This window comes from Rana temporaria, chromosome 8 (assembly GCF_905171775.1).
Source record: "Rana temporaria chromosome 8, aRanTem1.1, whole genome shotgun sequence".
NCBI classification, from domain to species: domain Eukaryota; kingdom Metazoa; phylum Chordata; class Amphibia; order Anura; family Ranidae; genus Rana; species Rana temporaria.
The window spans coordinates 74945334-74969006 of NC_053496.1; the positions used below are offsets into that span (position 1 = coordinate 74945334).

The following is a 23673-nucleotide window of genomic DNA, read 5'->3' on the forward strand; positions in this document are numbered from 1 at the left end:
AGACTTCCTTGTATCCCTTTCTCTTACATTGGAGGTTATTTACGAAAGGCAAATCCACTTTTCACTACAAGTGCAAACTAAAAATACATAGTGCACTGAAATTGCACTTGGAGGTGCAGTCGCTGTAAACCCGAGGGGTAAATCTGAAATGAGGGGAAGCTCTGCTGATTTTATCATCCAATCATGTGCAAGCTAAAATGCTGTTTTTTTATTTTCCTTTCATGTCCCCCTCTGATCTACAGAGACTGCACTTCCAAGTGCACTTTGCACTTTGCACTTGTAGTGCAAAGTAGATTTGCCTTTTGTAAATAACCCCCAATGTATCTTTCCTCTTTTTTTCTACATGCATGACAGGGATGGAGGCCTGCCATTACTATACAGGGTTGTACTAGGTCACACCTTTTCTTAAAGCGGAGGTTCACCCTAAAAACAAGTATATACCATTAAATCCAGCATACTGCCGACATGTACATTATGCTGTTTTTTTTTTCTCGGTTTACATACCGTAGTATAGGTATTTTCCCCCCCGGCTTCTGGGTAGTGAATCCCGCGGGAGTGGGCGTTCCTATTCAGAGACTAAGTGATTGACGTAAGACAAAAGCTTCCCCCCCGGCGCAAAAGGCGCATCACCAGTTTCCGAAAAAAGCCGAACTTCGGTGCGCAGGCACCATATAGCGCCGTATAGAGCCGACTCGTAGTTCGGGTCCTTTCGGAAACTGGTGACGCGCATAATGCGCCGGGAGGGAAGCTTTTGTCATACGTCAATCACTTAGTCTCTGAATAGGAACGCCCACTCCCGCGGGATTCACTACCCGGAAGCCGGGGGGAAAAATACCTATACTACGGTAAGTAAACCGGAAAAAAAAAAAAAAAAACAGCATACTGTACATGTTGCCAGTATGCTGGATTGAATGGTATATACTTGTTTTTAGGGTGAACCTCCGCTTTAAAGCGTTTGTTAACCCCAAAAAAAAAATTCTCTTTCTTTAAAGCATGTTATACAGCACAGTGCTTGTGCTGTGTCATTTGGCACCCTGCAACACCTGGCTGATGCTGCCTGGCTATGCCCTCCCCTCTGCAAACAGACAACGATAATCATGGCTGCTGAGCCCTGACATTGTGGTCTGTTTGCCTGCCTCCAGCATCCGCAGCCTGCTCTTCTGTGTCTGTGTCTCCTCTGTCCTCCTCCCCCCTCCCCTATGCTCCTGCTGCTCCCATATTTTATAAAAAAAAAAAAAAAAAAACATCCCATCTACGCTCTAATATACCAATAAATGTCCCTGTGCCTGTGTTAGGTATAAATCAGCGTATACCCCCCCCCCCCCCCCGTCAGGAGAGCCGCCGATCGGTTCTCTACTCGGGTCTGTCAGACGATCAACGGCTCTTCCATTGATTGGACACGGCTAATCACATGGTAAAAAGCCTCCGCCGGAGGCCCTTTACCGGGATCAGAGATGCAGGGTGTCAGACTGACACCCTGCATCACCGATCGCCACGCTGTGTGCCCCCACAGGTGCGCGCCGGCATGTTATCCTGCTGGATGTCAATAGACGTCCAGTCAGGATAACAGAACCACTTCCCGGACGTCAATTTGCTATTGACCGGGCGGGAAGTGGTTAATGAAGGTTCCTGCACTACTTTGGTGCTTCTTCAGCCCATTAAATATCATTGATGTCGGATGAAAGTAGGATCCTTGTCCTAACTATCTGACTTGTAACATGTTCCCACTGCTGCATCCTTTCCCTGACCTGCCACCTGTAGTGGCAGTGAGCCGGGATCTTCTGTCCAAACTCGCTGTCACAATAAAAAAATAAAAATAAAAAAGGTGGACGTGTGGGGCTCCGCCCACTCTGCTGCATCATTTTTACAGAGTTCTGTGAATGAATGAACTACAAGTACAAGTACCTTAGTGCCTATGCTTTATAAAAAAAAAAGATTTTCTGTATATTTTTTCCTTCAGATTTACCAAAACCATATAATATGAGGACAAACCTTAAGCGTTTCAATTTGTATGCAATCAGACAGGCCCTTGCACTACATGGTTTTGGTAAATTTAAAGGGGAGAGGAAATCCCTAGAAAGTGATGGAATCCCTGGGTGTCACCAGAACTAGTGTCCCCATTAGAAGATTTCCCCTCTATTCCTGTTCTGGGGACAACTGAACATTTGGGATTTTATTTGTCCTTCAATGATAACGCTACATGACAAATAGAGAGGGGAAATCTCCCGATCAGGGGCACAGACAGCAATAAAAACGTAAGCGTTACTAAACACAGGACCCTGCGCTCACTATATCTGGCCTCCCACAGTACACAGAAATGCAATTATTTTAGTAAATATAAACTGAAAACTACCTTTTCTCATCAGCAGGATATAGCAGTCCTGTGACTTCTATCAGTGTCTGGTTAAAGCTTTTAGAAGGCGTTTTTATTCTCCCTCGCTTATCCTGTCAGGCAGCATGACCCCTGACCCTCTGTGTGGACAATGTTGATTAGCCCTGTGCTGCTCACACCCCCCCCCCCCCAAAAAAAAACTCTCTAGCGCTACCCACCAAACTGAGCATGTGCAGAGTGACTCCAATGCTCTGTACTATTACAAGATGAATAGGGGAGGGGATTGTGGAAGAAGGAGAGGATCAGAGAAGACCAGATCAAAGGATTAACCCCTTAGGTTGCACACAAGTATAACAAGCATGCTTTACTGAATATACAGACTGATTTTACTGGTGTGGGTTTAGTAACACTTTAAATGAAAAATAAAAAGTTTTTTCCACTAAATCTACTTTGTTTTCCCCTCATTTTGGAGGAGTGAAGTATTGATAAGTACAGGGAAATGGTTTGTAATCCATCTGTAAATATTTCAATACTGCTGACAAAGCCTGACCCTGTGTACAGACAGGAGAGAGGGGGAGGGATCAGCCAGGGTAGATCTGCCTCCAGCTCCATTGGGGTTGTCAGTAGTAGATCCAGTCCTCTATGAACATGGAAATACAAGTCTAACACACAAGCCCCCCTACACACCATTCATCCCATATACATGCAATGACATACCAGGCACCGGCTTCCTATGAGACTTTCATTACCTCCATAAGCTCCGCAACTTTCTACATCTGACCATCAAGCTCAGCACAGACACGGCAGCAGCGCATGCGTTCCGCTCAGCAATATTTTTCCACTAACAGCGCATGCGCTGGAAGAGCACAGACCTGTCAACAGCGTTCCAGCACTGATGCATGCGCAGAATGAGCTCGGAAACGAAAGCGTGTGTATGATTTGTGTGTGGGAACGGCTGTGCGTGAATTGGTTTCCGGTCGGAATCTGTGGAATGTTGGACAGAGCGGTGCTCACTGTATTGTAGTTCGTAGGAAACATGGAGTTTGCCTTCTGTTTCGAGGACTCGGTGTTCTCAGAGAGTAGGGACCGGAGTGCGGGGAGAGAGGTGTCCTATACAGCCAAGCAGTGTGAGCCTCAGGTCAGACATCTTCTCCTCTCCCCATATGTGTCCTACCTCCCATTCTTCTACACCTCAGGTCAGACATCTCACCACACATTCCTCCTCCTCTCCCCATACGTGTCCTACCTTCCATTCTTCTACACCTCTCTATGAGGACCTCACTGCGCATGGTTCGATTCATCTACAATACACTCACAGTTCTCACCCCCTCCTCCACCCATCACCAACATTTATATTTGTGTATTATACTTATTAACATGCATTATATATATATAATTTGTATGTATGATTGCTGTCTCTACACACAAGGAATATGACATCAGAAATGTGTCCCTGCTGAACTGGCCAAACATTGATCCTTCTATGGCCAGTTTTAGCGACTTCTTCCCTCTGGGTCCCTTTTGCTCTAAGTTTGTTGTGGGGTGATGGTGACATAAAGTACATGCCCAGTGAGTCCAGCATGGGGCAGCAGATCACAGCTGGACAATGCTGAACTCGCTGGGCATGTACTTTATGTCACCATCACCCCACAACAAACTAAGAGCAAAAGGGACCCCGGAGGGAAGAAGTCGCTAAAACTGGCCATAGAAGGATCAATGTTTGGCCAGTTCAGCAGGGACACATTTCTGATGCCATTGGGCTCTGGCCCCTAATGTCATGCCACCAGTTGTGTTTTCCTCCTCTTGCTGCTGTCTGTAAACTGATGTCTCTGGATAGGATGGTGCTGGAATGGGGTACACAACGTTTCACTGTGGATGAGAATGGCGGCAGGGTAAAAGAAAATAAGTATTTTAAGATTTTGGGGGTGAAGGTTGATAGAAAACGGCTATAATCCCAATCTTACTATTTGCTACTCTACTTGAGTAACACCTGCGGGAAAGGCTAAAACACTATGGGCCAGATTCACATACATTTGTGGCCGTGTAACGTAACCCGTTTACGATACACCGCCGCCAGTTTCCAGTTTTAGTGCCCGATCCACAAAGCACTTACCTGGAAACTTGCGGCGGTGTATCGTAAATACGTCCAGCGCAAGGCGGGCCAATTCAAATGGGCGTGTGCCATTTAAATTAGGCGCGCTCCCTCGCCGGACCTACTGCGCATGCTCCGTTTCGCAATTCCTGTCATGCTTTGCGCGCAGTGACGTAATTTTTTCGAACGGCAACACGTGTAGCATAATTCCGTATTCGCGAACGACGTTCATTTTTAAATTTCGACGCGGGAACGACGGCCATACTTTAGACAGCAATACGTTTGCTGACTAAAGTTAGGGCACCCAAAACGACGACTAACTTTGCGACGGGAAACTAGACTAGTGGCGACGTAGCGAACGCGAAAATCCGTCGTGGATCGCCGTAACTCCTAATTTGCATACCCGACGCTGGTTTACGACGCAAACTCCCCCCAGAGGCGGCCGCGGTACTGCATCCTAAGATCCGACAGTGTAAAACAATTACACCTGTCGGATCTTATGGATATCTATGCGTAACTGATTCTATGAATCAGTCGCATAGATAGAAACAGAGATACGACGGCGTATCTCCTTTGTAAATCTGGGCCATTGTCTCTCAGATTTGCCTGCAAATGAGTTTATATTTTGCTTACCATTATACTCTATGGGCATTCCCTTCTGTCGTTCACCTTTTGTCATGCCATAGAAAACAATAATAATCTCAATATTAAACATTGTCACAGATATTTAAAAGTAGGTTTGCAAAAGATTTATTTGATATGTCTAAAGATTCTGGGGTTTATTTCCATAGAGAATAATGGAAACAAAATATTTCAGTTAGTGACAGAGGGGATTATTTACTAAAGGCAAATCCACTTTGCACTACAAGTTCAAACTACAAGTGCACTTGAAATTGCACTGAAAGTGCAGTCTCTGTAAATCTGAGGGGAAGCTCTGTTGATTTTATTATCCAATCGTGCAAGCTAAAATGCTGTTGTTGTGTTTTTTTTCCTTGCATGTCCCCCTCGGATATACAGCGACTGTGCAAAGTGGATTTGCCTTTAGTAAATAATCCCCTCTGTCACTGATTGAAATATTTTGTTTCCATTATCCTCTATGGGCATTCCTGTCTGTCATTCCTTTTAGTATGTCCCCTGAAAAGATGTAAAGTCCTCCCCTATAGTGGGGCTGTACCCACTCTGCAGGAGTTAAAGTATACCTAAAGGCAATCAATTTTTTATTTTGTTTTTGAATGCAGAGGTATTCAAACACCTGTCAGGTTTTTATTGCTGTCTGTGTCCCTGTTCGGTAGATTTAGCGTTTCTATTTGTCCCGTTTACCATTATCATTTTGTCTGCGTTCACATAGTTACATAGTTAGTCAGGTTGAAAAAAGACACAAGTCCATCCAGTTCAACCACAAAAAATAAAAAAAACAAAAGAAAAAACACAGTACAATCCTATACACCCAATTCCATACCCACAGTTGATCCAGAGGAAGGCAAAAAACCCCAGCAGAGCATGATCCAATTTGCTACAGCAGGGGAAAAAATTCCTTCCTGATCCCCAGAGAGGCAATCGGATTTACCCTGGATCAACTTTACCTACAAATCTTAGTACTCAGTTATTTTATGTACATTTAGGAAAGTATCCAGGCCTCTCTTAAAGCAATTTACTGAGCTGGCCAGAACCACCTCTGGAGGGAGTCTGTTCCACATTTTCACAGCTCTTACTGTGCTTGTGCTTGCAGAACACTGCATGTGATTCGCACTAGATTCACACCGCATTCCTGTGCACACCTCATGCAGTGTCTATGCGGTGCGATTTGAGCCACTTTGGCTCAAATCGCAACAGCACCAAAATGATGTAGGACCCTTTTCACACCCATGCAATGTGATTCTAGCAGTCGCACTGCATTTTGAGATCTGTTTAGGGTGTCGTTAATCTAACATTGACACCCGCAGCAGATCACATGGACGACGTGCGATTGCTATGCAGTGCAACATGGGGAAATGCAGCAAATCTTTTCCTGCATCGCATCGGTGTGAAACAAGGGTAAAGAATAAGTTCACCTTTGGTAACATATTACATGTACCCCCTGTTTTTGTTGTAACATGTTCCCACTGCTGCAGCCTTTCCCTGACCTGCCACCTGTAGTGGCAGTGAGCTGGGATCTTCTGCCCAAACTCGCTGTCACAATAAAAAAATAAAAATTAAAAAAGTGGACGTGTGGGGCTCTGCCCACTCTGCTGCATCATTTTTTTTTTTTCACAGAGTTCTGTGAATGAATGAACTACAAGTACCTTTACGTCTGTCTGCATGTAGTTCTCAATGAACAACCAGGGCACTGTTGAGCGCTCTAGGTAGTTTATTGTTTCTTCCTGTCAGTGTGTAACTGCCTGCCCGTATGAGGTACGAGCCGACCGCTTACACGGACAGTCTGCATGTGTGCTGCATTGCACCCACAATCTGCTGTTTATGAGAGCAATGCGTTGCAGGCTTTTAGTAAAAAAAAATTATAAAAGCAAATCTGTTGATTATTCCCAGAATGGTTTGCTTTAAAGTGTGCATGTCTCCAATCCTAGACAGTTATAAATGCTTGTGGTGACACTGCAGCAAGGTGGGTACAAATGATAACATGGTTTATTAATTTTTTACAGTGGTTCACTGAAGACGTGAAATGTGATGACCCCACTGATGAGCAAACAGTGCTGAAATTCCGGGCAGACTGGTCATACAGGCAGAAAAACTTTCTGGTTGGTTTCCAAAACTCAATCAATATAAATATTTGAATTAAATATTTCAGTACTTTAATCATGTATTATTTTAACAGCAGATGCTTAAAATTTTTATATATGAATTTTGACTTGGCATGGCAAACCGCGTAAAGCATAGCTATAGGCAAAATAAAAATTTGGTATTTGATGCTGTCTTTCAGTAGCGTTAACATTATTTTTTCTGATTTCCCGCTAGATTTTCTAATTTGGCAGTGCAGTTGTACATCCCAACCACTATGAAGTCTGTAAAAATAATGTAATTGACAAAGAAGATTTTGCCAAGTAAACGATGGCATTTATTTATGGAGCAGAGAATGTGTTCTTTTTTTTTTTTTTTTTCTAGTCCCAAAATAGTCCCAATATTTTATTTTATTTTTATTTTTTTGTTCTTGTGTTTTTTTTTTTTACTTTATATAGAGGATATATAAAGATTTTTAAGTAAAATATGATATAGATGGATAGAGAGAGAGAGAGAGAGAGAGAGAGAGAGAGAGAGAGAGAGCGAGCTCTATTTTTATAAATGCTGTAAGTTGACAATTTTCGAAGCATAGGGGTATCCTGTTTACTTTTTTTTAAACCATCTAATTTGCTTGTATTGTTCTGTAATATAAACTTCTGTTTCAGAAAGCATTTGATGAGTACAGCAGCTGCTATGAGCTTCTACCGGCTACCAATAATGGAATGAGAAGGGATGTGCAGGAAAGCCAGGCACGCTGCTTAATCCACATGGGGAGATTTCCAGAAGCCCTAGAGACTGCACAAGCTCTGGTAAAATATCTACCAATACATTTATTTATCTAAATATATGTGTTTAAATAATTTTTAGTTTTTTTAATCAAATGCTCAGTAGGCATTATTTAGTATGAAGTCATTATAGATCATGCAGATCTTGTAATCTTTTCAGAATGTAAAACTTAATAGCATTTTCATTTGGTTGTAGTGAGCATGAACATTTGAGAGTTATGATGAGAATTGTATAAACACTAAAAGAGAGGAAAAATAAGTATCCATTGCATAATTTTATTAGAAATCTGCTAAAGTTGGCCATACTCGTTTGGAGTACCTTGATTCCCCAATTCTTGCTAAACGGCATGGATGGACAAATCTGCAGTGCTGAAAATTGTACTGTGAAAGCAGTCACCCGCGGCTGTCAAAATACCTGAATAGTGACTACATCTGACTGGATACAGGTGCTCAACAGTTTTCCCAGTCGCTCAAAGTCAATTGAAAAATCAACTTTTGTTGAACGAATTTCTGTGTATGGGCATTTTTTTTTTTGACCAGAAAAAACAAGTTTATTGAGTTGCAATCAAGGCATACGTACATACAGTTCAATGAACAAACAGTGTCCAAGTATTTAAAAAAAAAGTACAGCTTTACGTCTTAAGTTAGTCCAACAGTATATCCCGTACAAGTCCATGTTCTATTAGGCACACCAGGAACATTGGTGATAAAAAAAGAAAAGGAGAAAAAAAACACAACTAAATGGGAATCAAAAATAAACAGTTCTGTCATACTTTCTTGAATGGGACTTCTTCTCTCTACATTCACACCTTAACAAAATTTGGATCATACAGTACAGGTTTCACCGTCCTCCAGCCACCTATCCCAAACACTGGAAAACTTCTGTAGTCGCCCCCTATGGATGAAAATCATTTTCCTATACGGAAGGGTAGTATTTTATTTCTTCCAGTCCCTCAATGATGGGGCTACCGCCTGCATCCAGGCCTTGGCCACTACTTTCCTAGCCAGAAACAGCGCCTCATATATAAAGATAGCCTGGTATTTATTTATCTACCTCGATGTCTGGCAATAGACCCGGAAGACATAACTTCAGGTCCATGCCCACCGGAGACCCCATGTTATGAAGAAATTGTCACTTGCAGCCAGTAAACCTGTCAGGGCAGTGCCATATTGGATGGTAAAATGTGCCTGCAGTCAAAGCACACATGGGGCACAAGGGGCTTCTTGTAGATTGAAACTTCGCCAGTCTCAGGGGGGGAAGAATATATAATTATGTCAATCTATCCGATAGTTTTGGGGGATACAGTCTTGGCCCCCTCCAGGATTTCACCCCAATCTGTATCTTCAATAGGTCCCACATTACCTTAGCTGTCTGGGATACCTTATTTATCCTACGCAGTCAGATAGTGTAGTATATATTGGATATAAGCTTGGTTGATTCCGCTCTGAAGATAGTATTAAGCATCGGTGGAGTATTTAGATCAACAGTAATAGAGGCCAACTGTGTTTTGACGCATGCCTAAGCTGCAGATACCGAAACAGTAAGTCTGGTGGAAATGAAAAATTCTTCCTTGAGTACTGAAAAGGACTATATCCCATACTCTTTGGTGGTGCAACAGCATGTCCGCATTAAAGTGGGATGACTTGCAACCTCTGTGTCCCTTCCGGAATACTGCCTGAATGGGAGTGTGAAAAGGGCTGCCCGGTTTGTTGCATACCAATGACCTATATCTCTGTGACGTGTATGGGCATTTTTAAACATGACAATCTGCCTGTTTTAGGGGCTTTTATTTATATATATATATATATATACATATATATATATATATATATATATATATATATATATATATATATATATATATATATATATATATATATATATATATATATATATATATATATATATAGTTAACTTTTTTTATAAACATAACACGTAATAGTTACACAGGCGTATAGTCATAGCGAACATCGCTGCAAACATGGTGCAATACGTTAATCGGGTATACAGGTGAATAGTGGGAAATGGTACACAGAAAACATCAGCGCACAGCATAGTTTACACTAGTCAGGGCGTAGGCACTGTCAGTAATCGGACCATAATATCCCTATTACGAGTTGTGCCCTAGGGGGCAGGTGGTATGGTACTATCTGAGGTAACCCAGGAGTTCCATATTTTGGAGAACGTCTTTGGACATCCTCTAGCTTCGTATGTTAACTTATATAGTGGTATTGCTTGGTTGACAATGGTAAGCCAGAAATTTATAGTCGGTGTGGATTGGGATTTCCAGTGCATGGTTATCGTTTTTTTTGCGTAAAACATCACTAATGTGTATAAAGGATTGCACATTTTTGGACAATGCTTCATCATCAACATATCCGGGCAGACATCTAAGAGGATTACAAATGTTTGATATCTCAGCTACAGAGCTGATGAAGGCTGTAACATCTGACCAAAACTTCCTGATCGGAGCACATTCCCACATCAGATGAAAGAACGTGCCATCGGCCATTCCACATTGAGTGCACACAGGAGTGGATAATCTCTTCAGTCTATATAACAAATATGGTGTAAAATACGATCTATACGGCAGTTTGGTCTGGATCACCTTATCCCTTGAGGAGATGACGGAGGGCACCTGGAGCTGAAGAATTTCACCCCAGATCTCCTCCGTCAGCTCAGGTATGTCTGTGCGCCATCTCTGTTCAATGGTGGTAAGCCTAGCGGTCGTGGAGTGTAGTAGAGTCTTATAGTAAGAGGAAACTAGTTTGCTGGTCTATATATTTACAATAATACTAAGATTTTGTTATGACTACTTGTGAATGGATACCTTTTCACCTAGTGTAGCCTCAAAAGAATTATATTTAGTCTTTGGGTCATTCTGGCCTCTATCCCAGAAAGTACTGCATTTTTCCTTCAGCTCCCAGCATGAGACAGGATAATATTAGATACAAAAACATGAATAGTATGCTTGGCTATTAATTGACAGTCATTTACTTGCTGAAGTTTTTGTCTTTGTATGTTCACAACCCCGCTGGTTGAACATACAAAGAGAGAAATGGTTGTTTTGTATACACTATGCTTTTTTTAGTTTGTGGTAGATGGCAACAGTAAACTGGATGAAACTTTTGTCTGAGAGTGGAAATAGATTAGTATAGAAAGAAAATAGACTTTATAGGCACACCCATAACAATTTGTTTAAAATATAATATCTTTCATTGAAAAATTTTAAAACGGCATGTACATAGATATAGCTCAAACATTCCAGCATAGAGCCTAATTGGCACTCATGCCACCATTAGTACCAGTCAAAATGAGGACTGGCACAGTGGTACCCTCAAAAGAGATGCCTCCATTCCTTAGGAGTTAAGTAATGGCTAACAAGTCTCTGTCCCCAATCTCTAATTGCATTCTGCAGGAGATAAGAAAATGTTGTAGCGTACGTAGACCTACGGGTCAAGGCCACTATAGAACTGCAGATGGTTTCTCTGGATCAATTGAAAAACCATCAGTAGGAATGACAGCCCAGAAATGTGACCTGTTCATGATGGAACTCGCACTTTTCCAACTTACAATACAGGTTATTGTCTCTCAACCTCTGTAGCACACAGTAGACATCTGTGTGGTGGCTCACTATGGATTTTGAATACATGAGTTTATTGTCACGATAAACCACCACACATTGCTACAACATATCTCGGAGGACATTGTTGATGAACTCCGGAAAAAAGGGCCTCATTGTTCCAAGCAACCTCTTGCCAGAGTATGAAATTCAGTGGCGTAATCAGCAACAGTTCTCCATACTCCTGATGGACTTGAGGCTCTTGGCAGCAAAAGTGGAGCAAGCAGGAACGTCAAATACCCTTTATATAGGATGCCACAAACTCAGGACAAGGTTTTTTTTTTTTTGCATCTCCAATAGAGTGTGTGCCCAGGCCAAGGCTCTATCAGAAAGCTTTGCTTCTGTCCGTGGGGAATGCCTGGTGCAGCATCTCAAAGTATATCCCAACCTGGTTGAGAAACCCTCTGCATTGAACTGGATCGCCCCCAAATCGCTGGGGAAGCGGAGTGGAACCAGACATACCTCCTTACAGAGGTAATATTTGAGGCGGGTGCCTGCACAGACAGGAGTAGCAACAGAGATGGCCTGCAACACAGGTAGTACCGGAACAGCCACAGTGGGAAGATTCAGGTGAGCAGTGCTAATCGGGAGTGTCTGTAACGCTATGGCAAACTGATCAAGGCGGTGATCCTGCTCATTCAATCTGAAAACAATATTACCACTAGGTGGGTTGCCGGCATCCTCTGAATTCATGGCCTTCGCCTACTGTCAGGAACCATGAATCAGACTGAGACAGAAATGTAGTAAAAATCACACCTTTTTAACCACTTGAGACCCGCGCTATTGACAAAAGATGTCAACAGCGCGGCTCTCAGGTGCCAACTGGACGTCTTTGGACGTCTTTTTAAAAGCATTACCCGCGCGCGCCTCTGGGGGGCGCGCAGCGGGTAAACACTGTCCCGGCGCATCGCTGGGGAGCCGATGCGTGTACCTGGCGGCCGCGATGTCTGCTGGGTACACGCGATCGGCAGTGATATAGCAGGTGACAGCAGGGACGTGGAGCTCTGTGTGTAAACACAGAGCTCCACGTGCTGTCAGAGGAGAGGAGACCGATCTGTGTCCTTTGTACATAGGGACACAGCATCAGTCACCCCCCTCCCCCACACAGTTAGAACACACCCAGGCTACACATTTAACCCCTTCCTCACCCCCTAGTGTTAACCCCTTCCCTGCCAGTGACATTTTTTACAGTAATTAGTGCATTTTTATAGCACTGATCGCTGTATAAATGTGAATGGTCCCAAATTTGTGTCGAAAGTGTCCGATAAATCCACCGCAATATCGCAGTCCCAATAAAAATCGCAGATCGCCGCCATTACTAGTAAAAAAAAAAATCATAATTCTGTTCCCCATTTTGTAGGTGCTATAACTTTTGCGCAAACCAGTCGCTTATTGCGATTTCTTTTTTTTTTTTTTTTTTTTTTTTACAAAAATACGTCAAAATACGTATCGGCCTTAACTGAGAAAAAAGATTGTTTTTTTTTAAAAAAAATTGGGATATTTATTATAGCAACAAGTAAAAAATATATATTTTTTTTTTAAATTGTCGCTCTTTTTTTTGTTTATAGCGCAAAAAATAAAAACCGCAGAGGTGATCAAATACCACCAAAATAAAGCTCTATTTGTGGGGAAAAAAGGACGTCAATTTTGTTTGGGAGCCACGTCGCACGACCGTGCAAATGTCAGTTAAAGCGACGCAGTGCCGGAAGCTGAAATTTCGCCTGGGAACGAAGGGGGTTTATGTGCCCAGTAAGCAAGTGGTTAATATAATGGTACAGATCAGTAAACTTGGTCAAAACATAAGCCAGCGATCGGTGACCAAAGCAGGAAGTCAGACAGGCCAGTAATCGGGAAAACCAGAGATAGGTGTAGTCGGAGGCAGAAGAACAGTATCGGAACCAGAATGGACGTTGGCTGGGCAAACTCTATCACAGGAACACAACAGAGGCTGCAAAGGAATTAACAAGGCAGTTTAAATAGCCAGAAGGGGCCTGGCTGTAGGCAGGACTGACAAGCAGATAATGGTAACCAGGTGAGCCACTGAGGGATCAATGATTGCTGACAATTATCCCGCAGCTGAGCACAGAGAAGGGAGCCGCTAAGAGCCCAGCCCTGACAAGGACCAAGGGCAGATACAGCACTTTCAGAGTTATATATCTCAGAAGGAATACTTTGGAATATCACGGGAAGAACTGTAGTCTTTGATCAGACAGCTTGTTTCCCCTGTAATTCCAATAGGGTTATGCTATATGAAAATCGTTATTAAATAAAGGACATGTATAGCACCAGCAGTTTGCGCAGCACTTTACAAAGGTAGACAGCATAGTTGCAATACAATTCAGTACAAAAGCAATTAGAGGGTCCTGCTTGTTAGAGCTTACAATCTAAAAGAAAATAAGTAAATGTATTATATTTCTGAAATAGTCTTATTTTTTATTTTTTAGATGAAAGGCGTTAACAACACGGATCACTTGACAGTTGCATTGAATCTCCAGGTCTCCATTCACAACCATCTGGGGAATTTGAAGGAAGTGGTTTCTTGTTTGCAACAGTTGGTCACCTTGCACTCATTCAATCCTTATTTCTGGATATCGCTGGCTGAATCATACAGAAGTCTGTCATTTGCTTCCTCCCACTGTAGAAATGGATCAGTTCAATTCAGTGAGCCTTCATTGAGAGAACATTTTTGTGATAATTCCATTAGAACAGTGGACACTGCTAACATGATACAGAGACATTGTAGTAACACTAACACAAGTCCCTCAGTATTAGAATGCTGCAGGAATAGCACGCAGCTGTGGATCTGGTCATGTGCATCCTTCATCAGAGCAAGGTATGTAGAAAATATTGATGTTGCAGTTTGAGGCTCCTGAGCATATTTGAATTGTGGGCAGAATTGCGAGCTTCCATAATCGCAACAAAACGTGTGACGCACTTGCAGTGCCATTATTTTCTAATGGCACCCTAAACGTATGGTCATATAGTGCGAAGCCCACTTACTGCGACAAAGTACCCCGAATTAGTGGGTCCTAACCTGTTAATAGAATGAAAGAACCTAATGTCTCAACCTTGGGAGATAAACTCCTCTATATGGGAGAACTGAAGGGATTCTTCCTATACACTGGTGGCCACTAATGTGAGGTAATGAAGAGGGGGAGGGGTGCTCCAGCCCAAGAGACCTGGTCAGAGTCTACAAAAACATACTTGGGGGGCACACCCATTCCTCACACCAACATACCTTCATGCATTCGCCTGGTTCCGCATTCCTCCGATTCTGCAGACGGAGGAAAACCCTATTTTTTCCATTTGTCATCGGATCGGGTGAACACGGACAGACGATCCGTGTTCATCCGATCCCCCCCATAGAGGAGAGCAGAGAAAAGACAGGGCAGTCCCTGCACAGTGTGTGGGGACCACCCTGTCATCCTCCGGCTCAGCGGGGATCAACAGAGCGATCCCCACTGAGCAAGTGGAGGTTCATGGGGCGGATCATCACTGATCCGCCCCATTTGAAAGAGCCCTTAGACTCTCCTTAATCTGCACATGAATGGAACAGAGTAAAAACAATGTAACAACTATGTTACAAAGTATTTCTTAGTGAAGCTTTTTAACACTGTTTAAATGTCTTTTTATTTCATGTAAAAGATAAAGCAGCGCTCCACCCAAAAGGGGGAGTTCCACGTTAAGTACTCCTCCCCTGCCACATTTGACAGGTACCACTTCTGCGCGGAACGCCTAGGCGCTCTGAACGGAAGTTCTCACCCCCCTTCCACCCTGCAGTCTTGGACACGTCACAGGTCCCAGAAGACTGCCGGACCATTCAGGAAGCCGCAGTGCAACTCGGTCATGTGCATTGGGCACCCAGATGTGAAAGTTGCCGGGTGCTCACAGTTGAGATGACGGTGCCAGGGAAAAGGGATGGCTCAGGTGAGCGCTGGATCATAAGACAGGCAGGTGTGTATTTATTAAAAGTCAGGAGCTGCTGACTTTTAATAAACACAAAAATGACTGGAGCTCCTCTTTTACATAAAACAAAGTTTATTTTGGATACAATGATCCTTTAACCACTTGAGAGCCACGCTATAGACGAAAGACGTCTACAGCGCGGCTCTCAACTGCCGGGTGGACGTCCCTGGACTTCTTTCTGTTAACATTTCCCCCCGAATGCCGCCGAGGGCCCGCCATGTCACATGGTGCCGATGCACATGCCTGGCCGCGATATCCGCCAGGTACTCGCGATCGGCAGTTACAGAGGCAAGACGTGGAGTAAACACAGAGCTCCACGTCCTGTCAGGGAGAGAGGAGACCGATCTGTGTCCCTTGTACATAGGGACACAGATTGGTCACCTCCCCCCACAGTAAGAATCACTCCCAGGGAACACATTTAACCCCTTGATCGCCCCTAGTGTTAACCCCTTCCCTGCCAGTCACATTTATACAGTAATCGTATAGTGTCAAAAGTGTCCGATGTGTCCACCGCAATATTGCAGGCCTGACAAAAATCACAGATCGCCGCCATTACAAAAAAGTAGTAAAGTAAAAGTAGTAAAAAAAAATAATAAAAATTTCATAAATCTATCCCCTATTTTGTAGGCGCTATAACTGTTGCTCAAACCAATCACAATACACTTATTGCGATTTTTTTTTTTTTTTTTTTTTTTTTTTTATTTTTAACCAAAAATATGTAGATAAATGCATATCGGCTTAAACTGAAAAAAAAAAAATAGTTAAAAAAATAAAATAAAAAATTAGGATATCATTATAGCAACGTTTTTTTTTTTTTCAAAATGTTCCGTCTTTTGTTTGTTTATAGCGCAAAAAATAAAAACCGCAGAGGTGATCAAATACCACCAAAAGAAAGCTCTATTTGTGGGGGGAAAAAAATGATAAAAATATCATTTGTGTACAGTGTTGTATGATCACGCAATTGTCATTCAAAATGTGTCAGTGCTGAAAGCTGAAAATTGGTCTGGGCAGAAAGGGGGTTTAAGTGCCCAGTAAGGAAGTGGTTAATTTGTCGTACACTATTAAAGGGAGCGGTCATTCTAAATGCTACAGGTTATAAATTCTGACAGCTTGTTGTATTTATAAGCTAACAGCATATCCGCGACCAAAATGTAAAATCAGAAAGTAATTTCTACGCTGTTCTTCAATTTCTAGCCTGCACCTATCACGCTGAACAATCTTGAGATTTGTAAACGTACTTTGTGAAGATTCAAACATATTTACTTTCTTGAACTCTGTGACATGTATTCACTATGTCGTGTTAATAGTCACTGCTGGGTCACAGACCTCACAGAGCCTGCCCTCTGAGATGCTGAGAGGGGGAGTTTCAGGAGGTGGAGTCGGTACAGAAATCACCACCTGCAGGCACAATGTACCATGGGATATGTAGTCCATAGAAACAAAGTAAACCGCAGAGAAGATGCTGCAAAATATGTAGGAAATGCAGAAAGTTGTGGAAAGTGATGCTCAGCAGACAGGCAGAAGTCACAACGTGAAAGAAAGCTTATACTGGAAAGTCAAGAATAACTGTTGTTGTTGTTGTTGTTGTTGTTATTATTACAACTGTTATAAAGTGAAAGTGTATGCTGTGGCCAAATATTTCCTTTTAAGGTTGCAGCTGCATTGACACTATAATTCATTCACTCACAGTTCTGACTTTTATATGTTAGATTAGTCCTTATTTTTGTTTTCTTTTTTTGTTTCTTTCAGAATTCTCCTGCATTTTATTCAGCCCCAGCAGTCTTCCTTTGCGTTGGACCATAATCTAAAGACTCAAAGTTATATAGAGGAGCAGTTAAATCAGATGGGTTTAGCAGAAGAGTCTCAAAGTTTAATAACACATGTGAGTCAATTTGTACTGTTTACCTACCCCCTCTTAGATGGCCTGTGTGGGTGATTACATAATACTGTACAAATTTCCCTATGGGGGCTGTTCACACCTCATGGCACTTTACCACAATGCACACATTTTAGTGTGTTGTGATGCACACGTGTAGGCTACCTTTTTTATTATTTTTTATTTTATTTTATATATCTTGTGTTGGGGTAACATTCAAAAGAAAAATGCAGTTACCACAAAGGACTACTTTGAACAGGCCCCAACATCCAGCTCCACCAGCCAGCAGGAAACCAGGTCTGCATAGTCTCCTCCAGACTAATCAAAAAATATACAAAGTACTGTATACAAATGTGCTGGGTGGGACAGCAATTGCTACATAGTATATAGAAAAGGAAAAAACAGCAATAGATTCTGCAACAGACACTGGTTTGTGGGGAAAAAAAAACCATCTAAACCTTTATTACAGCATGCTTTATAATAAATTGATCACAAAAAAAATGTAAAACCTTTTAAAATGCCTTTCTTTTGCAAATGGATAGCCGCCTCCCCTATTTGTGAAAATGTATTTTCCTCCCAAAGTATCAACTGGGTGCTAACATTACCTAAAAGGAGATTTTCAGTAATTGCCAAAAATAAAAGGCAAGTATCCTACAGTGCATCTTGAAGGGGGGGGGGGGGGCATAAAAAATGTAGGTTTATCAGTACAGTAAAGTGGTCTACAGTAGTAATAATATTAGAGGAGATGCATGCAGTAAGCATATAGATTATATAAGCGGTTGACATAATTCAACATTTATTTTGCAATAGAACCTGAAGAAGTAAAACATCAGATATAGAAGGGAGAGGGGGAAGAGTAAAGTTTGGGTAGAAAAAGAAAGGGAGTAGGAGAAGCAAAGGGAAGAGATGCGATTTAACCAGGTTCCCTAAGCGCTATCTCAGACCTGAGCCTCCCCCGTCCACCATCCAGACATAAAAATAGGCTGATGGTGACCGCTAAAGCTGGTCATACCTGGATCAAATTTCGATCCCTTTATTGGCAGGGTGATTGTATCCAAGTTGATGGACTTGGGTGCAACCAGCCTGTCAGGGTTTTTCTGCATGCGATTACTGCCAACGAACCTGGCAGAGTACAATGATGATGGCTAGCAGCTGGCAATAATCGCATGTAGAAAAATATGACAGGTTGGTTGTACCCAAGTCGCTTACCCCCCCCCCCCCAAGCCGAAAGAATACAATAGTGCTGTGGGAGATTTCCCCTATAAACACTGATTGTGTTGATGGGGGAATCATGTGATTTTCTTTCCTTTCACTGGTGGTGGAAGCAAAGAAAATCGATTCCTCATTGGCTTGCCTAAGAGTGTTTAAGGAGGGTTTTCATAGTCTGCCACAGTTCACAAACCTTATTTGCTAGTTGCTTTAAGGTGTTTCATACTTTTGACATCCTAAAACCTAGTATGAAGCTCCGTCTGAGAGGAAAAGGTTTAACTTGCTTCCATTTGAGGGCCTCAATAAGGATATACATCAGCAGTAGTTTAGATGTTTTAGAAAAATCAGGAGGAGATGAACCTAATAGGTATGTTCTAGGTGTGAGAATGGGATGCAGCAGTCAAAAAGCTGGTGGATAAGCGTATGGACAGCTACCAGTAAGGTTTGATAAATGGCAATACGAATAGATAAGTTGAGTTGTTCTAAGGTTTTCCTTGCAACTCCAGAAGCTATAGTCAGCAGAGGGATATATGGTGCGTAACCTATTCAGAGTGTAATACCAGTGGAAAGGTATTTTATATTGATTCTCTTTATACAATGTACAGTATCTCACAAAAGTGAGTACACCCCTCACATTTTTGTAAATATTTTATTATATATTTTCATGTGACAACACTGAAGAAATAACATGAATCGAAGAAAAGACTGGATGGCTGCACTACATGTACACCTTTTTATTGAAGTGAGCACCACTATGGGGTGCTTAGACATAGCTATGATTAAGCACCCCATAGTGGTGTGAAACATGTCAGCTTTTCATTGGTCCTGTGCCTTTTTGATGTCTTTGTACCAAAATAATTTTTAAACCCTCTTCAATAAAAAGGTGTCAACAGAGTGCGGCATTTCAGTCTTTTTTTCGATTCAGTCCTACATGCAGAGCCAGCGCCGGTGTCCATTAGCAGGTGTGATGCATTATGGGATGTCTGCCTAGAGCGGTGTTCTTTTACTGAAGAAATCACACTTTGCTACAATGTACAGTAGTGAGTGTACAGCTTGTACAACAGTGTAAATTTGCTGTCCCCCCTCCAAATAACTCAACACACAGCCATTAATATCTAAACAGCTGGCAACAAAAGTGAGTACACCCCTAAAGTGGAAATGTCCAAATTGGGCTCAAAGTTTCAATATTTTGTGTGGTCACCATTATTTTCCAGCACTGCCTTAACCCTCTTGGGCACGGAGTTCACCAGAGCTTCACAGGTTGCCACTGGAGTCCTCTTCCTCTCCTCCATGACGACATTACAGAGCTGGTGGATGTTGGAGACCTTGCGCTCCTCCACCTTACGTTTGAGGATGCCCAACAGATGCTCAATAGGGTTTAGGTCTGGAGACCTTCTTGACTGGTCCATCACCTTTACCCACAGCTTCTTTAGCAAGGCAGTGGTTGTCTTGGAGGTGTGTTTAGGGTCATTATCATGTTGGAATACTGCCCTGCAGCCCAGTCTCCAAAGGGAGGGGATCATGCTCTGCTTCAGTATGTCGCAGTACATGTTGGCATTCATGCTTTCCCCAGGGCCGGCAGCCCCCCTGCAGCCCCAGACCATGACATTCCCACCACCATGCTTGACTTTAGACAAGACACACTTGTCTTTGTACTCCTCCAGTGACCAGTATGAGAGTGAGAGCGATAACACCAAATTTAACACACCTGCTCTCCATTCACACCTGAGATCTTGTAACACTAACGAGTCAGATGACACTGGGGAGGGAAAATGGCTAATTGCGCTCAATTTGGACATTTTCACTTGGTGGTGAACTCACTTTTGTTGCCAGCAGTTTAGACATTAATGGCTGTTTTTACACTGTTATACAAGCTGTACACTCACTACTTTCCCTCATTCCCTTTATCCCAAAAGAAGACATAGCAGTCGTGGTGGGAACGATAATCAACTCCAGATTTGACTATGCAAACGCTTTTTATCTCGGACTCCCAAAATACCAAATCGCTCGTCTACAAGTCATCCAGAACACGGCGGCACGACTTGTAACAGAAAAAAAACATGGGAATCAATCTCTCCTTCCCTTAGGTCCCTTCACTGGCTGCCCCGTAAAAGATCGAATCACGTTCAAGGCACTCTGCCTGACGCACAAATGTGTACAAAATGGTGCACCCCAATATCTATGCGAAAAATTAAAATGTCACAACCCCAATCACGTCCTCTGATCTACCAACTAAAATCTACTCCAAATACCCAAGGCCCGTTACAAGTCCAAAGGAAAACGAAGATTCGCAGTCCAAGGACCACGACTATGGAACGCTTTACCAACCAGCATCCGATCGGAAGGGAATCATCTGGCCTTCAGAAAAAAACTCAAAACCCATCTATTAGGTAGGAAATGGATACCAAGTGCATTGAGGCGATTCAGTTCGCATGTGTAGCGCTATACAAGTTTCTCACTCACTCACTTTACATACACTTTGCTACAATGTGAAACTTCTTCAGTGTTGTCGCATTAAATTTTTAATAAAATATTTTCAAAAATGTGAGGGGTGTACTTACTTTTGTTAGATACTGTACATATTTAGCATACTGGTTCATTTGGAATACAAATGGAATAGGTGACACAGAGAACCTAGTTTACAAACATTGGAGGTTATTTACGAAAGGCAAATCCACTTTGCACTACAAGTGCAAAGTGCACTTGAAATTGCACTGGGAAGTGCAGTCGCTGTAAATCTGAGAGGTAGATCTGAAATGAGGGGAAGCTCTGCTGATTTTATTATCCAATCATGTGCAAGCTAAAATGTTTTTTATTTTCCTTGCATGTCCCCCTCAGATCTACAGGGACTGCACTTCCAAGTGCGCTTTCAGTGCAATTTCACTTGTAGTTTGCACTTGTAGTGCAAAGTGGATTTGCCTTTCGTAAATAACCCCCATAGTGTATCCAATCCACAGCTCAGTTCCCTGTTTTCCTATTGGGTTCCTGTTAGCAATGAAAGGGCAGTCTGGGACTCTGCTCAGCTAACGCATAAAAAAAACAAGAGTATTACTGCACTGATGTTTTAAAAAGCTGCAAGCCCTATAATTGACAAATACTTTGTATTTTTAAGTCATAAACAAATCATAATTTTATTTTTGTACACAATTTTTTTTCTTTACAGCCTTTTAGTTTTGTGCAGTGATGCAGGCTAATCTCCTGTACTGACAATGCTTAGTCTGCTTTCACTGCGTTCTGTGAGCTTCTCATAGTGTTCATTAGAAGCAGCAGCAAGCCCACCTTATTTCCTGGCTGGAGGACATCCAGCATCAGCTAACCCTTTCCCCTATAGCAGAGGTCTCTAAACTGCGGCCCAAGGGCCAGATGTGGCCCTTTGCTAGCCTATATCTGGCCCTTGGGGCACAATTCCTCCCACTAACATGAGGCACTATTCCTCCCATTGACACCAACAATGGGGCACTGTATTATCCACTGATACCAATGATGGGATACTATTCCTCCTACTAATAGGGGGAATACTCCTCTTCCTATTGACCACCAACCCTGAGGCCATATATGTTCTCACTGATGCCGGGCCCGTGACATTTTCTTCCCTTGCTGGCCCCAATCCGGCCCTCCTTAAGTCTGAAGGGCAATAAAGTGGCCCTTTGTTTGTAAAGTTTGGAGACCCCTGCCCTATAGCCTGATGGTCCTGGCCTGCCCCTTTTATTCATAGGATTTCCGTTTCTACAGACTGGCATTCACCTATTGAGGAATTTTGATATCCGTACAACTGTTTGCCAAAAGCCAGACCACTGCTTGCGCTTGCTGAGGAGTCTTGAGCACATGAGGAGTACTGGGATAGAGTGCTGTGAAGTTTTTTGTGCTGTGAAATGTCTTTTAGCATGTTGATAGGGGAGGGGGCGCAGGGAAGGCAAAATAAAAGCTGGGCAAATTTCAACTTTTGTTGCTTTCTGATTTGTATTGTTTTATTATTTTTAGGTTATGGGTGAAGATCTTTTAGCGGAAAGAATACAAGAAGAGGGACAGATTGATACAAAAAATACTCTGGCACTGAATACTTTCACAATGCCAACCGATACCGAGTTCAAAGAGAAGTGGTTTCAAAAAATCCAGACGCTGCTTTTGGTCCATGGTTAAAAACATTTTTATTTGTTCTCCACATATTACAAGTTCTCATAAACAGGACTCTGTAGCTCTGGGAATCGGCTCTCTGAGATCAGCTTTAGTACCCAGTTCTTGTCAATCCTGCACCCAGCATTTTTACTTTCCTGTAGTGAACTGTGAGTTTTTTTGCTTTGTGAGGCTCTCCTAAGGTAAAAGATTTGCCTAGTCATATTTAAAGCAAACAAAAATTAAAGATACCAATACATAGTGCTATCATGCCCCATATTTTTTGGGAGATCTGGAGCTAGGATTTGTATTAGCTCCAGATCGTTAGTGATGCTTCTATTTAATATATTCAATTGGCACTAGTGATTAATGACATTGGGGTTGATTTACTAAAGCTGAAGAGTACAAAATCTGGTGAAGTTGTGCATAGAAACCAATTGGCTTACAGATTGTTTTGTCAAAGCTTAATTGAACAAACTAAGGTGCCTTTCACACTGGGGTGGGAGCCGCGATGGCGGTATAGTGGCGCTAAAAATAGCGGCGCTATACTGTTGGAATTGCCGCGGGATTCGGCCACTAGCGGTGCGTTATTAACCCCCGCTAGCGGCCGATAAAGGGTTAATACCGCCCGCAATGCGCCTCTGCATTGTTTTAAATGGGAAGGAGCGGTGAAGGTGCGGTATACATACCGCTCCTCTCACCGCTCCAAAGAGATTTTTTTCTCTCTGCCAGCGCATCGCCTCAGTGTGAAAGCCCTCGGGCTTTCACATTAAGAAAGGCTGGGCAGGAGTTTTTCAGGTGGTATTTAGGCGCTATTTTTAGCGCTGTACCGCCTGAAAAACTCCTCGGTGTGAAAGGGGTCTTAAGCTGGCCATACACCATACAATTTTCTTATTCAATTTCCCTTAGATTTACCTTCAACTGTGTAGTACAAGGGCCTGCCTGATTACACACACATTGAA

At 42.5% G+C, this 23673-nt stretch overlaps 2 protein-coding genes across 4 annotated transcripts in view; one reads left to right on the forward strand and one right to left on the reverse strand.

The window, feature by feature from the left end:
- The window catches only part of MINPP1 (multiple inositol-polyphosphate phosphatase 1), a 79794-nt gene extending 76618 nt beyond the window's left edge, over window positions 1–3176 (reverse strand). The window contains exon 1 of one of the 3 annotated variants that reach the window (XM_040362055.1): window positions 3082–3176. The gene's annotated coding sequence lies outside the window, so the exon portion shown is untranslated. Of the gene's footprint in view, window positions 1–3049 lie in introns of all 3 variants that reach the window. The other 2 variants (XM_040362053.1, XM_040362054.1) reach the window with 2 other exon arrangements.
- Window positions 3177–3204: 28 nt separating this feature from the next.
- LOC120947078 (uncharacterized protein C8orf76-like) lies at window positions 3205–22741 on the forward strand. The gene is made up of 6 exons (XM_040362056.1): window positions 3205–3470; window positions 7064–7159; window positions 7805–7948; window positions 13992–14380; window positions 17263–17395; window positions 22580–22741. The coding sequence occupies exons 1-6, from the start codon at window positions 3369–3371 to the stop codon at window positions 22736–22738; spliced, it is 1023 nt and encodes a 340-aa protein (XP_040217990.1). The 5' UTR covers window positions 3205–3368; the 3' UTR covers window positions 22739–22741.
- Window positions 22742–23673: the final 932 nt, after the last annotated feature.

Coding starts and splice junctions, on each gene's coding strand:
- LOC120947078 (XM_040362056.1), top strand. CDS start 3,369: ATGGAGTTTGCCTTCTGTTTCGAGGACTCGGTGTTCTCAGAGAGTAGG. Junction 3,471..7,063: donor CCAAGCAGTGTGAGCCTCAG/GTCAGACATCTT, acceptor AATTTTTTACAG/TGGTTCACTGAAGACGTGAA. Junction 14,381..17,262: donor GCATCCTTCATCAGAGCAAG/GTATGTAGAAAA, acceptor TGTTTCTTTCAG/AATTCTCCTGCATTTTATTC.